General features: G+C 38.2%; 1 protein-coding gene across 6 annotated transcripts in view; it reads left to right on the top strand.

Moving 5' to 3' along the window:
* THSD7B (thrombospondin type 1 domain containing 7B) overlaps nt 1-17,171 on the top strand; it is a 340,543-nt gene that overhangs the window by 179,362 nt on the left and 144,010 nt on the right. For all 6 annotated transcript variants that reach the window (XM_065671287.1, XM_065671292.1, XM_065671289.1 and 3 more), the window contains exons 9-13: nt 3,248-3,439; nt 5,845-6,079; nt 8,167-8,282; nt 14,641-14,773; nt 15,787-15,890. In XM_065671287.1, the coding sequence (XP_065527359.1) occupies nt 3,248-3,439; nt 5,845-6,079; nt 8,167-8,282; nt 14,641-14,773; nt 15,787-15,890 (780 nt within the window). The remainder of the gene's footprint in view (nt 1-3,247; nt 3,440-5,844; nt 6,080-8,166; nt 8,283-14,640; nt 14,774-15,786; nt 15,891-17,171) is intronic.

Raw genomic sequence — 17,171 nt, 5'->3', positions numbered from 1 at the left:
CCACTCTTTGGGCTCAGCCATCCAAACAGGTTTTTACCCAGCAAACTGTACGCCCGTCCAAGCCATGAGCTACCAGCTTCCCAGGAGGATCCTGTGGGAAATGGTGTCAAAAGCTTTACTAAAGTCTAGATAGGCAACACCCACAGCCTTTCCCTCATCCACTAAGTGGGTTACCTTGTCATAGGAGGAGATCAGATTGGTCAAGCAGGATCTGCCGTTCATAAATCCATGCTGACTGGGCCTGATCACCTTGTTGTCCTGTACATGTCTTGTGATGGCATTCAGGATGATCTCCTCCATAACCTTCCCCAGCACCAAAGTTCAGACTGACAGGCCTGTAGTTCCCCAGATCCTCCTTCCAGCCCTTCTTGTTTATGGCCATCACATTTGCCACCTTCCAGGAAACTGGGACCTGGTTAGCCAGGACTGCTGATGAATGATGGGAAGCACTTCTGCCAGCTCCCTCAGTACCTTTGGGTGGATCCTGTCTGGCCTCAGAGACTTGTGTGTGTAAAGATTATAGAAAGATCTAGAAAGAGCATTCAGAAAATCTGAGATAAGAATTATAACTTCAAGGTATTGGGCAGACAATTTGGAAGCTCTGGAGAACTTAATATTTCCTGTAATTCTGTGACAATGTATAAAGCACACTTCAGACATATCCTGTACTAGTATTTTTCATGGAAAATGAAAGATTATTGCCTCTCTTTGTAGTATACGGTAGTTTTCTGAGAATTCTCTGCCAAGTGGCTGGTACAGAAGAACATTACCCTTCTACAGTAATACAAGCCAGTAATTAAACCTGAACACAGTGAATAGATCTATAAAGTAAATCAAAGTGAGTGTTGAATTGTACCTTCATGCAATGAGTGGTAAACTCTCTAAAACTCAAAAGCTTCCTTTCTTTGCTGAGGAACCATGAATTGCAGCCTCTGCGGTGTTACTGTTGCTGTCACCTGCTGTAAATCCAGTGTGAAAACAAATCACAAAGGGAAGAAGTGGAAGGTGTATTTTGCTCCTTTACCTCCCTTCCCCACAGGGTGGTCACTTGAGAATCTGTGGCACTTGAGCTCATGGGTGGAGGAAGCCACCCCAAAGGAGACTCAAGTGTTTTAAACCATCTTCTGAGTGAAGCAGCTTAGACTGTGTGAAAACAGGTTAAAAACCAGTGGAAAGGCTCTCCTGGCTTCCAATAAGTAGGTTTTTCTCTGATGCTTGCATCTCTAGCACAATCTGATTGGTGGGAAAAATTGGACTAAATCCAGAATTTGGTGAATTTAATGGGGTTCCCTTGCTGTGAAGTCTGTATATAATGAGGATAACCTCTTGCATGGATGGTGGGGCAGGGAGCACTCTTGCAGGGCCAGTGTTACATGTCATCCCTTCTCATTCAGAAGCTTGTCAGTGACTGTTCACATGCTTCCTTGTAAGTGTCAGCAATGGGAGAGGAGGACGGATGTTTTACACTACTTCAGCAAAGCATATAATCTCTTGATGCTGCTGTACCATTGACTCCTAAAATCATGCCTGCCCAGGATGCCCTTGTGTTACCTGCTGCTGTACAGACAAGCTGTCAAAATGTTAGCAGGGATTTTGATGCTTAAATGACTACAGAAGACAGCTGAATAAGGCTTACAGGTTTATTTGGTGTTTTTACATTGTTTTTATCTAGAAGTAGTTCTTAGCCTTATGTGAGCATCCAAAACAGCAGTGATGATAATGGGCTGGTCAAAACAGATGATAGATTAGTCTTGGTTTGCAGGGGTGCCAACAGTGCAGTACCAAAGGATGGGGGCTGTCTGTAAGGTGGGTGTTGGTCTCTATTTCCTTATTGAGTAGACATAAAATACTAGTTCAAAGGCTGGGCATACCAAGCCCTTCTTTATGAGCACAGCATATGCAATGGCAAGGGTTTATAAGAATAAAGTATTTTAAAGCATATCTTGCAGTCTGCTTGCTTCCTAGATTCTCCGTTACTTCTCATAATATGCTTGAAAAGTTTTATTTGTGCCTTGAGGATGATGATTCTGTCTTCATTTAGGAATGCAACTGCAGATAATACCACTGTGCTACTGACAGCTTTATGCACTCTTGCTAGCAGCCAGCCTCTCTTTTTTACTCACTTGTATATGTGTTGCCTTGCAAAAGCAGTGCAGTTTTCTACCCTCCTAGTTATAACTGCATCCTGGGCCGCCTTGTTATGGAGCCTGTTCCTGTAGCGTGAGGTGAAAGAGCCAGTTGTTGCTATTATAAATTTTATTATTTTTTTCCTACATATAATTGAGCCTGTATAGTCATTATGTTTTTTCCTAAGTTCATAATTAAAGAAACCTCAAAGGAGAGCTTTGTAACTATTATAAGGGCAAAAAAGGACGTAACATTCAGTGTGAGCTTGTTGCTTGTAAACAGGTAGATTTGAGCTTCCAGAATTTTCGGCTATGTAGCTAAAAATTCATAAGGGTCCAGAAATACTAAACAATAGAACAATGTAATAAAGTCAGTCATGTCTGTTCATTGCTTAAATTATAAGATATTAGGTGTTATTCAGTTCTAAAGACTTACATTTTATGAATTTTTATGCATTATGATGTCCTTGTAAATTCTGTGTAATTGCTAAAATTACTGAACATTTCCTTTATTTAAAAAACAAATGTATATTTTTATTTTGCATTTTAAAACCAATAGTTCTGCATGTTGGACTCCACATGGATCCCTCATGTGCTTTGTTTTTGCTGCTCATTCTGCCAGTGGTTCTTTTAGTTAGTAGGTTTTAACTCATCAGTCCCCAGCATTCTACCTTCTTGTTGAAAGGGGTTTTGGAAAGATGCTTCTCATCAGGAGGTATGCTTTGGTTCAGATCCCTTGGTTTATCTCTAACAGAAAGTATTTCTCTCTTCGATGGGGGTGGTCCAACAGGTCCATAATTTTGGATCCTGGTGTTGGGTGAGAAGCAGAGTCAGAAATAATGGTTCATTCTGGTGAGGTTGCAGAAGGACCTGCTTTATGAAGTGGACTGCAGCCAAGAGGTCACACACAAATCTTGAAACACATTTTTTCTTTTTTGCTCTTCTGAAGAAATAATTTAGTTGTTCAAGTATTACACTTTCAAGCGTAAAGCCTAACCACATGCTCTTCTGTAGTATATTTCTCCACAGGCGGATGTTTGACATAGTCTGTTTGATACAGACTGTGGATATTGAACCAAGCTGAGCCTTCCTCCATGTCTGTCTTGTTTTGTTTGCTCCAGGTGAAGAAGTGCCACATCACCTCTGCTCAGAGCTTCCCTATCCTGAATCTGTGGCTTGTGAAATCCCTTGTGCAATGGACTGTGTTATCAGCGAGTGGTCCGCATGGTCCCCATGTTCCCACTCATGCTCCAGTAAAAATGCTGAGGGCAGTCAAAGCAGGAGTAGGTCCATCTTGGCCCTTCCAGCTGAGGGTAGGTGGTAAAAAAATTGGATTAATCATTGTTTGCTTGTTAATGAGCTGATTTGCATTCCTCAGCCAAACTGTGTTTAGATCAGAGGTAATCCCAGTACTGTAGCAACACTTAATACTTTCTGTACTTCATGCCAAGTGACTAAAAAATCTTTATGGGCTTGAGTTAATGTATGTGTCAAAGAAATTCTGTCACAATTCCAAATTATTTACTTCAGCTATGAATTGTTATCTATTGAGGACTAGTCTGGGTGTGAATTAACTTCAGGAGAGCTGCATCCTATCCTAAAGAAATTGTTGGATGACACAAATTCACATTCATCACGCGAGTGTCTTTATGTAACTGAATACTTTAAAGTTCCTCAGGAAGGAATAATTAAAATCAAATAGCCAACTTTTTTTATACATCCTTATGGATGAGTATAGTGGTTTGCTATACAGAGCCACACGTCTGCATGCAGATAAATAGTGGTTGATTCTACAGAGCTCTGTTACCTTTGTAGTTGCCATTTCATTTGTCCTCTATCAACTGAGGCCATGACTCTGCTGTCTGACAACTTCTGGATGCCATCTCACAGGCAGTACAAACCCTCAGCTTTCTCCAAGCTGCTCACCAGCTCCTGGAATATGATAACCAAGAGGCTATTGATGAAACTAGAGGGATTTGGTTTAAAACAGGTTTTAAAAGATATTTCTTTATGAGGTAAACTTATGCAACTGTGGAGGTAGGCAGTCTCAGCAGGTTTAGAATGGATTAGGAAACTGATGAACATCAGGTCCATAAAGTCAGTAAATGGCTAGAGAATGGCTAGGCAGTGGTGTGCTGTCCTGTTGACGTATGAAAGTTATCAATGAACTGCAGAAAATGGCCAGGCTCTTGTGCTTTTTATCAACAGCATATCCTGCTTGCAGTTTTGCAGGCAGAATGATAAGTTGGATGGATCATAATGGCATTTCTTATTATCTTAAGGTAAAACCACATCATTATTACTCACCAGTGTTTAACATGTTTAACAGCGCTTTCTTTACCCTTAGTATTCGTGAAAAAGCCACCTGAATTTTTCCCTGGGAAGCTCAAAATTTGAGTTAGATTTTTTCTTTTTTTTTTTTTTTTACATGTGCTCGAGCACACAAAAGCAATAACTGGTCTGCATTTTTCCTGCTAAGCCAGGATCTTCAGGAAATAAGTTACCTGCAGCATTTTCTACTCCATCATCATACCAAACATTTCTGAGACCGAACACTATGTGGAACAGTCCATTTTCATGGGGAAAATGAATGTGACGTGATTATCCTAATCATTATGCTAAGAAATTTCTCACTTTCTTTCCTTGGTGCTATTTATTGTGGCCATTTAGGGTTATACCTTATTTGAGAAGTCTCAGTCCTACAAGGCAATAGACATCCCTTCCAGAAGCAATATACCTTCATCTCTTGTTGATTTTAGTAGGGCATGAATGTGCTCTGAGTCTTGTAGTATCTGGCCCAAACACTACAGTTCTTTCAAAACCTGCAGCACTTTGGCTGTATCAGAAGTTGCCTGTAAGCAAATGGCTTTGATTTTAGTAATTTTTACTTCTTTCTTCCTAAAATTACAATGCTTCCTGTTAAATTTCACTGGATTGCTCCTCAGCTTTTGAGCTAAGAACAGTGTCTGCTTTTATGGGGTAAATTCAGGATGCTGGCTACAGTGTTGAAACTTCTGGGGAGGCTGTTCAAATATCTGTACGTTGTGGATTTATTACCAGCTGTCAGCAAAGTGCAGTAGCTTAGCAAAATATTTCAACACTAATTTGAATGATGCTGTTTCAGAAAAGTAAAGACTTCATACACAAAACCTCATTCAAGTTTTCTCTCCCTTAATTCTCTGTTGTGGGTATAATTTGATGCATTCCTCCATCAGTATGGTTCAGCACTTTCTACAGCTTGTCTGTTTAAGGCAATGTGTGAACAGAGTCCAAATATCAGAAAGAGATGCTCCTCCTTGGGAAACTAGCAAAAAGAATGAACATAAAAAGAATGCTTAACTTGTCTTTAAACCTAATTGCATATTTGTTGAGTGATACTGGCATTTAAATGGAATTAACTTGGGTCTGTGTAGGAGTATCAGTAAGGTTACTCAGAAATATACTTTGCCTATTTCTGTTTCCATTATGTGCTGGAATACAATTTTATGCAAGGCTAATTTAATGGGGAAACAATATTTTAGAAGGTTCTTATTGCAGCTATAAAGGTCAACAGCTTTATTTAAACATTATTTATTTATTTATTTATTTATTTATTTATTTATTTTTAATTGGGGAGGGGAGGGAAGATACTAAGCAAACTTAACATTTTTAATTATTTTTCTATGTCTTTGTTTTGCCACTTGCCATAATATAAATTGGGGTGTCCTCTTTACTCCAGGTGGAAAAGCCTGTCCCCCTGACCGAGCCCTGCAGGAGCACCGTACCTGTAATGATCACCCATGCATGCATTTCTTCTGGGAAACTTCTCCCTGGAGCTCTTGCTCTGAAGACGTGCTGGTAACTGCACTCAATGCTACCATTAACTGGAGTGGAGAAGCTGCTTGTGGAGTGGGCATACAGACAAGGAAAGTCTTCTGCATGAAGAGCAGTTCTGGTCAGGTCACACCCAAAAGGTATTTTAAAAGGGTTATTAGTGATTATTTGTGGTTACAATACATGACATATGAAGGCATTTTCAGTGGGTCTATGGAATCCTTGCATAGCCTTGAAAATCCATGCAAAATCCATAACAAAAGTAAATAGCTAGAGCATTTTTAATTTTCTGTGTAAACCCAAGGAAAATGCATGCTTTTAGTGGTGTAGATTTGTTGCTGTAGCTCCTTTGTTATTCTAATTCACATTTTTCTGCAAGTATTTTTCCTGAAGGACAGGTGTGAGGAAAATGTTAAGTAGATCTGAATATAATGTTCATTAATACATTATTAACAATGCTCTAATAAAATAGAAAAAGTAAACAGAGTTTGCATTATATTTTCACCACAATAGGGCAGAACCATATGTGATCTATATCTTTCAGTTCATTTGTATAGCTTTTGTAATGTCATACCAACAGAGCAAAATTATGTATTCTGCAGTACAAATATTCTAAATTTTCCTTTGCTTTACTAAATGAGGAAAAAAAAGTAGCACAGATGTTTTCCCTCATACGAAAAAATCAAGACATAGCTAATTATTTTTTGCACTGTTAATGAGTCTAGAGACTTACAACTGAGTTTCATTTCTTATTGTAGCTCTCAAAACAATCCTGTTCGTATAAGCAGATTTCAGTAAAGTTAATTAAAGTTCTTGAGGTTAATGAGATTAATTAAATAAAAGGAAAGAAATCTAGTATTCATTTATACCTGGAATTCTTGATATTTTTTAACTTTACCTAATTAAACATATTGTTTATAGAGCTATGTGATGTCTAAACCAGTTGTTTGTCCCCTCCACTTCTGAGATTGTGTAAGGGGAAATGAAACCTAAGGGGGTAAATAAATACTTTAGTGAAGTACGTTGAGGGCAAACAGAGTTTCAGAGGTGGAAAAATCCTGCCAAAAGGAGAGATTTGTGTACTGGGAACTTCAGAAAGGGTATCTCTTTGGCTTTGGTGTGGTAGCTTCAGTGCTGTGGTGTTCCTTATGTAATGGAAGTAGCTGGATCAAGAAGGACTGCTGAGTCCTTATAAGAGCTTGTTCCTGAAATTGTTATATAGCCAAATAAAACTAAAATTTTTGCAGAAAAATATTTCAACTTAGGTAACAGAAATATACACTCTAGGATAATCATGCTTAATGAGAAGACATGTCTCTTTGTATTTATTTTCTTTTAAATTATACCCTTGAGTATTTTATGACTACCTCAGTAACAAAATTGTGACGTTAAGATTTACTTTCCCTCCTAGTATGGTGTAGTGGCCTATTCCTCTTTCAAATGGGATTGTTTGAGGTTGCTTGCATTACTAAGTAATTTTGAGTGATCTTCCTACTAGAGATTAATAAAAAATTAAAGAAGTAATTCCCGTTCTGATCCCTCAGTTGATGTGCAAGATCTGCCTGATCCCAGAAAATTTTTCAACTTCCACCCTTTGAGTTTTTATTTGGTAACTGTGTCTGAAACCTTTTTTAGAATATGCATGACATATTTTTAATTTAAGAGTTCAGAAGGACTGAAAACCAAATCACAAATGCTGCTATACTATACCGTGTTGTACAACTTTTTAAATAACAATTGAGGCCTCAGTCAAAGAGCACTTCAAGCTATTTTTGTGTTTCCTAGGGGTTGAAAGTAGAAGAATATTACATCAGTCCTTACACACAGTTGGAAGTAGTTTGAAGGCTGTTGCATTTTGTGTTAAAACAGGACTGCTTTATAAACATAACTACATGCTTTTTTCGATAGTGAATATATCTGTCTTGCTGCAGTGAGTTTTGTGTTTTAGTCATCATAGATAGAGTAGCATAGATGTAGCCTATAGTCATCAATTCAAGCTCCACATTTTTGTTATTATTATTATTTTGGTTTTAATCTTTGAAGTATGCTAAATTCAGTTGGGTTACATGAGTGCAAAGGAGAAGAAAAATGAGGCTTGCTGTGACTGACCAGGAGTGTTATCTTCAATATGGCGGTACCTGCACAGCCCTGTGAGAGACTTACAAGGAAAACATTTCCCTGTAGTTTTAATTTTTTCTCTATTTTATCTTTGGGTTTGGATCAATAGATGTCCAGAGTCCATCAGACCTGAAACTGTGCGGCCATGCCTCCTCCTCTGCAAGAAAAACTGTGTTGTTACACCTTTCAGTGAGTGGACTCGCTGCCCAACAGCATGTCAGCCTGGTAAGTCTTTAAGAAGTCAAAATTTGGGTAAAAACAGAGAATTGGCCTAGAAATGTATGGTAGATGTAGTTCATGTCAGTCTAATAATTTTTAGGGCTTTGATCTGAAGAGTTTTGAACTGGGGTGTTGTTGACATGACGTTGTTGAGGGGATGGGATCCTTGCAGCAGATTTGGAGATAGGAGTTCTCTTCACCTGGAATAAATTCCTTCTGGTTTTCTGCCTTCAAGTTCCCAAAGTTGTATGGCTATACATGGAATTCCTACATTATATGACATTTATTTCTCTTGACCAATCTAGAGGTACATACAGGGTTGTGTAAATAACTCCTGTGCTTTGTGTTTTTTCAAGGACTGTGTATTTCTTTGATCTAGTTAGTTAGCTTTTGGACAGTGTTTAAAAAAGTTTCTTTATAATGATCTAGTGTTGGTTTTTATGACAAATGTGTGTGTTTCATTAATTATTCAGATGAAAGCCTTCTCAGTAATCAGAATATTTCATTATTGTTGGTGGCTTCTTTGCCCTTCAAAGATTCTCAGTGGATGCTCTAACATAGTCCTTGTTAGATTTTATGGGAAAATGAGTTGCTTTCTACAACAGTGAATCCTGTTTTAATTAGCAATTTATTTTTAGACTTTAAATGAGCTGCCTGTAAAGAAGTAGAATAAATTACCTGGTAAATGACTTTGTTTATTAAATAATAGTCTACAATTAAAATGAGAAGAAATTAATTATTTAACCTCCTTGGTAGCGTTATCACTTTAATATAATTCTAAATTAAAACTTCCTAGATGGGGGAGTTTGCTTTTTGCTAAATCTGTTATCGATGTGGCTGCATTGCAAGATTTACTTTTTTTTTAGTTGCATTGTACAATTGAAACCTCAGCATGATAATGAAATTTCAGAACCACTATACATATGTGAGTTGTGTTTTTTTTTAATAGAAAAGTTGTGTTTAATGAAAACAATATACAGATGGTGAATTACCAAGCATATCAAGCAGGAACAGGTATTGCCTGGCAGATTTAAAATTAAATGTGTTCTGGTATAGGATCAGAACTTAGACAAACATGCAATCACTAAATCACTTTTACACAGAACTTTACCAGTTAAGCTGTTCGTAGTTTGTCTAAGAAAATGTGTCCAACTTTACTATCTAACAATAAAAACCCTGACATTTCCCCTACATTTATTTAAATGTCATCAGACAACCATCTGTCTTTTGGTGAAGAATTATGTCATACTTCAGAAGTGTCGACAGCCATGAACTTCAGGCAATAACAGATGGACAGACAACATAATTCATAAAAGAAGTGTAATTGAATCCCAGCACCTGTTGGTGAGGCAGGAACAGGGAGGAAGTTGCAAGTTCTCTGCCATTTCAGATACATACAGGTGACAATTGTCTACTGCAGTCTTCAATAATATATGTGTTTTAATAGGTCTTTGAGGATCAGGAATCAAACGATCAATATGGAGGTTTCAGAATAGAACAGAATCACAGAATACCAGTTTGGAAGGGACCTCAAAGATCATGAAATGATCTGAATGAGCGGCATGTAGATTTTCCTCTATCAGCTGCTTTCCTAGTGATGAAGGTTTCCTGGGGAATTAACTGCTTTCAGCATGGGTGATGTGCTCTCTAGTCTGTCAGCATAGATTTAAGATGGGGAGATTAAAAAAAGAAAACACTTGATAATAAATAATGTTTTTCATCTTCCTCCTGAAAATAAATGGTACCTATTAGTACCACTCCTCTTCTGAACATTGGTTGTCCAGGGGGGAAGGTTAGAAATTTCTCTGTTACTTTTTCTCTAAAAAAGTTTACGTGAAATGTTAGTAGTAACCGGCCTATTTATTTCCCCGTGCTTTAAATCAGATCTGAAATGGGATGGAGTAAATGTGGATAAAATGTGTGGCATACCACAATAAGGAATTCCAATGACCTATACCTTGTGTCGGTTTCTGTAAAGGATCTGGCACTTCCAGTTCTCAAAAACACTCAACCAGAGCCAGTCAAAGTTAGACTTACCCCTTCAAAAGCTCTTATCTGCATAAAAATGGAGATAGCCCTGAGTCTGGTGACTGAAATCTTGGAAAATCTGTTTGCTCAGAGTCTTTTTTTGACCAGATTGTCAGGAGCAAAGAGTATGAAGCCGGATGTTTCCTGTGTAAGCTTGACCAGATATAGCACACTTTACAGGAGTGAACAAGGATTTTTTCCCTTGCCTGAAAATGGTGATGCACCTTTCTGAGCCTTGGGCAGGGTACTGAGGAACCTGGGGTCAAATTCAGGGGAAGGAAAGATGAGACAGCAAGAGGGAATGAGAAGAGTGGATTGATGGAAGAAATCATATGTGTGTAAGGGGAGGAGACTGGAGGTTGGTGGGACAAGGGAGGTCTAAGTGGAAGCAGCGGTAAGGCACTCCCAGAATTCTCAAACAGCATTATCTGAGTTCATAGTCAAGAACATAGAAGTTAAGATGGTCTTGAGATCCTGAGGCTTGATTTTTATCTGGAGGACAAGCAGTAGTAGCCATGCCTGAAATCAGCTGAAGTTTGGCTTTAAAAGGACAGTCCTACATAATGATAATACTCTGGAAAATCAGGCTATAGCAATTTTAAATGAGATATAAAAATTATGTTCATTAACATTTGTAAGGAATGCTGTAGAAAAACCAATGAGGAAATTCAATTTTGAAAATGGGGTTTGAGTAATGTGCAATAAATGTTGAGGATAATTTAGTTTCTTGAGGTGGAGAAAATTACTGTGAGAAGCTCATTTAGATTTGGTACTGATTAATAGGAAGGAAATGGCTAAGATTCTAATGGTGGTAGATAATTTGAATGAAAATCATCACAAAGTGATAGAGTTCATGATTCTTAGTAGGAGGGAAGGATGGCAATATCAGCAAGACATTTAAAAACTAAAAAAGACAGACTTCAGCAGACAGAGATAATTGGTAGCTACATGTTCTATGCAGACAGGAGTGTAGAAGACCTGGAAGCTACCAAGAAAAACCATATGAAGGGATGAACCCCATCTGGACTCTACTTTCTATCCTGAATTTATTATAGTAGCAAGCACAGAGGAAAAAGGCATATGTAGTTCTGTGTATAACTTGCATGTTCAAGCTTCAAGTCATGAAAAGAACACATCATACACAGCTAGAAAAGCCCTTTTCTATCTTTTCATATTGTCAGAGGTGTTCAGAAGCTTTTTTCCTTTTTGATTATCAAATTGTTTCACAAAAATTAGAAACAAGAAATTGAGAATGTAAATTAAGTAATAGGAGGATATTAGGTAACAAGAATTACATAAGTGGATTAAAACTAAGGGGAAACTGAATGAAATGTCCACTGCTTTCTGAGAAACAAGGGAAACATGGGGAATGTGCAGTTCCTGCTATTTCCTGTCTGCAGACAGGAAAGGAATGGATAAAAGAATAATTATTTTTGTAAATTAGATGCTTCCATGTCAGTAGAGCTGTATGAACAGAGAAGGAAATAATAAAAGTAACGCCAAAGCATCCATTGACTACCTTCTGGGTAAGAAATTGATAAATCCTAAGAAACTAAAACAGTAATACCAAGACAAACCAAACCAACCAATACGCTCACTCCTCCTCCCCCCCACGCCCCAAAAAAAATAAAAAGAAAAAAACAACAACCCCAAAGCAGTCAGGGAAATTGTAGATTACTCATCCTAACTTTATTCCATAGAAAACCACAAGAAGAAGCTATTACTCAAGATACAAACATTTTGAGAATAAGACTCTAATAAACTGGCTGGTGTGGATTTATTGAGAACAAATTTAATCTCTTTTTTTTTTTTTTTTTTGACAGTGTTGCTTCTCAAAGGAAGTGGTAAATTTTTGACACATTAAACTTTTATCAGGAAGCTGGGGAACAGTGACTTCACTCAGATGGCTGTTAAAAGGGTATTCAGCTGCTTGAAAAAATTCACAGTGGATATCACTGAAAAGAGTCTGTCTCCTTTACTGCCTGCCATTGGGTATTGATACACATAGATAAGATCCTGTGGGCCAAATTTCCTGGTCTCTTCTTGTTTGTCAGATGCTCCAGTCCCTAAACAGTCTTTGTGGCAGTACACTGGACTCTATCCAGTGTGCCCATGTCCTCCTTCTGGGGAGCCCAGAACTGGATGCAGCACTCAGTTATCTTTCCACAACTGACTAAAGAATCGCCACCCTCAGCCTACTGGTGGTGCTCTTCTTAAAATAGCCCAGGATGCTGTGGTCCTTCTGTGCTGCAAAGGCACATTGCTGCCTCAGGGTCAACTTATCTATCGTGACTCCCACATCCTGCTTCTGATCAGTTGGCTAATAGGTATCCACTGTTGACAGTCAAACTGGAACATTAGTTAAGGGAAGTCCTATAGAAAACTCTTCTTGCCCCAATTTTGTGTGATATGTGTCTGAACAGCTTGTATTCTTGAATAATAACATTAGTGGATGAATTTCAGAAAGAGATAGCGAACAAAATAGACAATATATTCAATGATATTAAAATAATTGAGAAATTTCTCAAATTGCAACTTCGGATGAAAAAAATTGATTGCAGAAAGAGTGGTAAGTAACGACATTAGTGCTTTCTCAGGTACCTCTGGTGATACAGTGAACTACAAAATTCTCAGGTACCTCTGGTGATACAGTGAACTACAAACTGAATTAAAGTCAGCAATTTAAAATGCTGAAACTCATGCTAGGCTTGTCAGACTCGTGGGCATGTTGCATGTAAAGCACCAAAGTGTTAGTGTACTGTGCACTGGTGAGGCTGCAGGTGGCATTCCTTGGGCACAGTGTTGAAGTAAGAAAGGGAGCAACGAGAGGTAATTGAATCAAAGCTATGAGGAGCCGGGTTTGCTTAGTTTAGAGAGGGAAAGACACTGGATACAAGCCCTTGGAATTTCATAGAGGTTATGCATCAGATGATAGGGCTAAACTTTTTTGACGTGTAGTGGACAGAAGACAAAAAAGTTTAGCTTAATTTACAGGAGTGATGACTTGGTCTAGTTTTTAAGAAAAGGCTCTCTGTGAGACTGTACAAGTGCTGAATCAGGCATCTGAAAGGAGACTGTAGGAAGTGGTAGAGTGGCCTGAAGTACAGGCTGTTAAAAAAGCAGGAGGGGGATCGCCCTGGATGCCCTTATCCTGCCTCAGGTGAGCAGCTTGGGTGAGCAACTTCCTGCAGTCCAAAGTCCCTTTGTGGTGATCTCACAGTGATAGCAGTATGTGAGTACAGGCTTGTATAACTTGGTATCTTTAGAATCAACCGTATTTACTGGATCTCTACTTGTACGTTGTGTTCATGGCATGACTTTTCCTATGTTTTCCTTCTACTCTAATGCACTGTAACCTTGTTCCTGCAGCTTTGTCTTATCTTGAGCTGAAAAAATAATGCTCATAGGTGAGCTAATTTACACACTGCTTTCCTCTGTTGGACAAGTTGGGTGAAGTCCACTATTGAAATATGTTTGTCTGGTCTGGAATTCTTTATGGAGTTTTGCTGAGATCCCTTTTCAGTTTTGTAGCATCTGTTTTTGAAGTGTAAATAGAGCATCCAAAAAAGTACAAATGCAATACGCAGTGATTAAACCAGCTCTCTGTGCTTACCACTTACGCAGCCAAGGATTGTGTTTGTTTTAACTATAGAGATATATAGATAAATCTTATCGTTGTCTTCCATACAGCATTCTGTACTGTAGATTTTGTGAACAGTGTTTCTGGATGGACTGATCTTGCATCAAATCAGGTTAAGTAAAGAGTTAACTTCTGTTGGTTGCAAAGGTTTTCCTATCAGGAAGTTCTTGTATGTAATTTCTAGACCCCAAAAGATGGTGTTGTGGTTTAAACCCTTATTAGGAAGAAAATTATCTCTATCCGAGGTAAAATAAGGACAGAAGGATTACTGCTACCAGCCTGAGACCACCAGAATGTTTTCAGAAACAAAACCTTTCATTATGAAAGTTTGGGTTTTTTTTTTCTTTTGTTTGTTTGGTTTGGTTTGGTTTTACTCTTTTTGCCTATTCGGGTGTTTAAGTATTTGCTAATACTTTTCTTGTCTGATTTGATGTTCTGTTAAATAGGCATTTTTTGATGCAGCTTGTAGGCTGTTGATTTATCAACCTTCCAGGTGCTATTCTGCTGAACTAGTGGTAATTTTAAAGCAAGCAATGGTAGCTTTTGATCCAACATGCCATTCCTTCCATAGTGCTGATAGTTTTAAAATACAAACAAAACACCAAGCATGTTTTTAACCAGGACAGCTAGATCACTAACTCAGCATGCCAACTGTGTTTAGAAGGCTTTTTTTTGGTTGTTTCTTTATTTTTACAGGCAATGCCACTGCAGTTAAGCAGTCCCGGTATAGAATTATCATTCAGGATGCTGCCAATGGGGGACAGACGTGCCCAGACACATTGTATGAGGAAAGAGAATGTGAAGATATTCCCATCTGTCCGGTGTATAGGTAAAAGGTGTTAGCTTCTCCTGAAACTACTCTTTTGCAATTGTCCTGCACAATTTTCACCAGAAAACAACATAATACTGGAAAATGCAGACATATAAACAAATAATGTACCTTGCAAAATGTGTAAAAGTAGAGTTCAAAGTGGAGATTTCAGTAGACGTGGCATTATCAGAATGCGCACCGACAGGCACAGCTCCTAGAAAGGTAACCTCAGGGTTCAATATGTTTAAGGAGGCTATTACTGGGAGCTCCCCCCTCAATGTATCTAAAAATCAATGTAAGTTATTTTGGGACCACAAACACTCAACTGCTTTAATCGTAATTGTATGCTTATTGCAGAAACGCTTGTCTTCTCCCTTGATTCTACCATTCCAATGAATAATATGCATTTTAAAAAATTCTCATTAGACAAATGGTACAATAGGGCAATTACTCACCACTCTGCATTAAAATTCTGTGACCCATCTGTTATACAATATTAGTAAATAGAAAAACATTATATCTTTGCATACAAATCTCCAGCCTGCACATCCTGTAGGACATGGTCACAAAGCAGGGAGAGGAAGGTGGTGCCAAAGCAGGAGCTGCGCCACTCTGCTCTGCCTGGCTCAGTACTGCATAGTGCTATGGAAAGATGCTTTCTCCTGTTCTTGGCTGGCATGCATCCTAGTGCAGAAAGCAGTCTGGGAACAATATTAGTTGTATTAGAACACGCTTGCATGAGGAGAGCCTGATTTCAAAGCCCACTGAAGATGTTTCCTGTGCATTTTATGTAACTTTGAACGATGCCCTACAAAATGAGAAGGGGAAACATTGGTGGAGGATGATGTAGCTTTCTAGGAGGTGAACCTTGCATTTGAATTTCAGTTCGCAATACTTACTTTAGGAGTAATTACCATTTTTTGACTCTATTTTTCCTTAAGTCCTTACAGTTTATCATAATTTGTAACTGCAAGTTTTGCCTGGATGTGTCAACTGTTTTCCACTTAATCGTTAACCTTTTCCTCTTTCAGGTGGAAGACCCACCGTTGGAGTCACTGTGTACTGGTGCCAGATTCAGTGAGACAGAATGTGCTGGGACATAATGAGGCATGTGGACATGGTTTGCAGTCAAGGGGTAAGCTTTCTACGTGCAGCCTCCAAATATTTAAGGTGTTGGAGCATGGCATTTAGAGTCTTTTCTCTTTTCAGTAGCTAGTTTGGAAACCTGATGATGTGTTAAGTGCGATAAGTGATTAAGATAAGTGTTAAGATGTGATAAGTGACTGATGCACTTAAAGTGTTTTGGAAAGTGGACCCATTGTATAGTTTTGCTGCTGTGCTGGATATTAAAGTATCAGTAATATGATAGTATGCTTAGAGTACAGGATGGGATCTGTGCTTGATAATCAAATATCTTTATAGTAACCTGCTCTTCTGTCTAAAGATGAAGCATGTGGGCTTTAAAAGAACTATCTCTCTATAGCCTCTATGAAATAATCCATTTTTGGTGCTAAAATCAGAAAGGATAATTTCCACATGATTTTAAATTTTACTAATAATTACCTGAGGCCTGATTTTCATTAAGGCTATTGAAGAAGTTCAGTGTGGGCAAAGGCTTTGGGCTCCTGCTCTTGGCATAATGAAGCAGTTGGAAAATACAGTGATCCCATTGTCTGAAGTGTTGAGAAAAATTTCACTGTTCAGGCTATGTGATCAGAGTCTGTAGTGGTTCCTGCAGATGACTGGAGATTTGGCTGTTATCAGTCTCCAAGGAAATCTAATGAAACCTTTAACAAAAGGTTATTTTTATTTAAAAAATATTAATTATTGTACAGGTATGCTAACTGAAGAAACTTGACATAATAATTTACTCCTGCAAAGGGTAGAAACTGTGTTCTTTAAAGATGTAGTGAATTTCTTGTATAATCTGGAAACAAAGGAAGAGGAAAAGAAGCCCTGACAGTATGTGGGTTGTGTCTGAAAGAAGAAATGTGTTTTAAACTAAAGCTCAAAGGAGTAAATATCTTTAACTAGGTTTTGACCACAGGCCTTTCCACAAGGTTTTCAAAGAGAGCTCTGAAAATTGAGGTGTCCTAAAATGTATTCCTCAGTCTCTGTATGAAGGGATGGTACTCTTAATGCTCCAGTAGGTGCATGAACTTTGTGTTAATCATTCTCTGGTAGAGTTTGAAGTATAATAGAAGAGTATCGCACCTATTTGTGCTCTGCAGAGAGTCCTCTAACAATTACATGGGCTATGTGCTGTTCTGGGGTAATCATGGAAAATGAATCTCATAGTCTGATGAGTTTAAGCAAAATTTGTTTCAGTGCCACATTCACATCTTGTCATTATACGTGGTCTTTGTGAACAACTTTGATTTTCCTAATCACATGTAGTGAGCGAACCAATCTGCTA

This window comes from Lathamus discolor, chromosome 3, assembly GCF_037157495.1.
Source record: "Lathamus discolor isolate bLatDis1 chromosome 3, bLatDis1.hap1, whole genome shotgun sequence".
NCBI lineage: Eukaryota > Metazoa > Chordata > Aves > Psittaciformes > Psittacidae > Lathamus > Lathamus discolor.
Note: the sequence above shows the minus strand (reverse complement) of the source record. Positions and strands in the feature narration are given on the sequence as shown.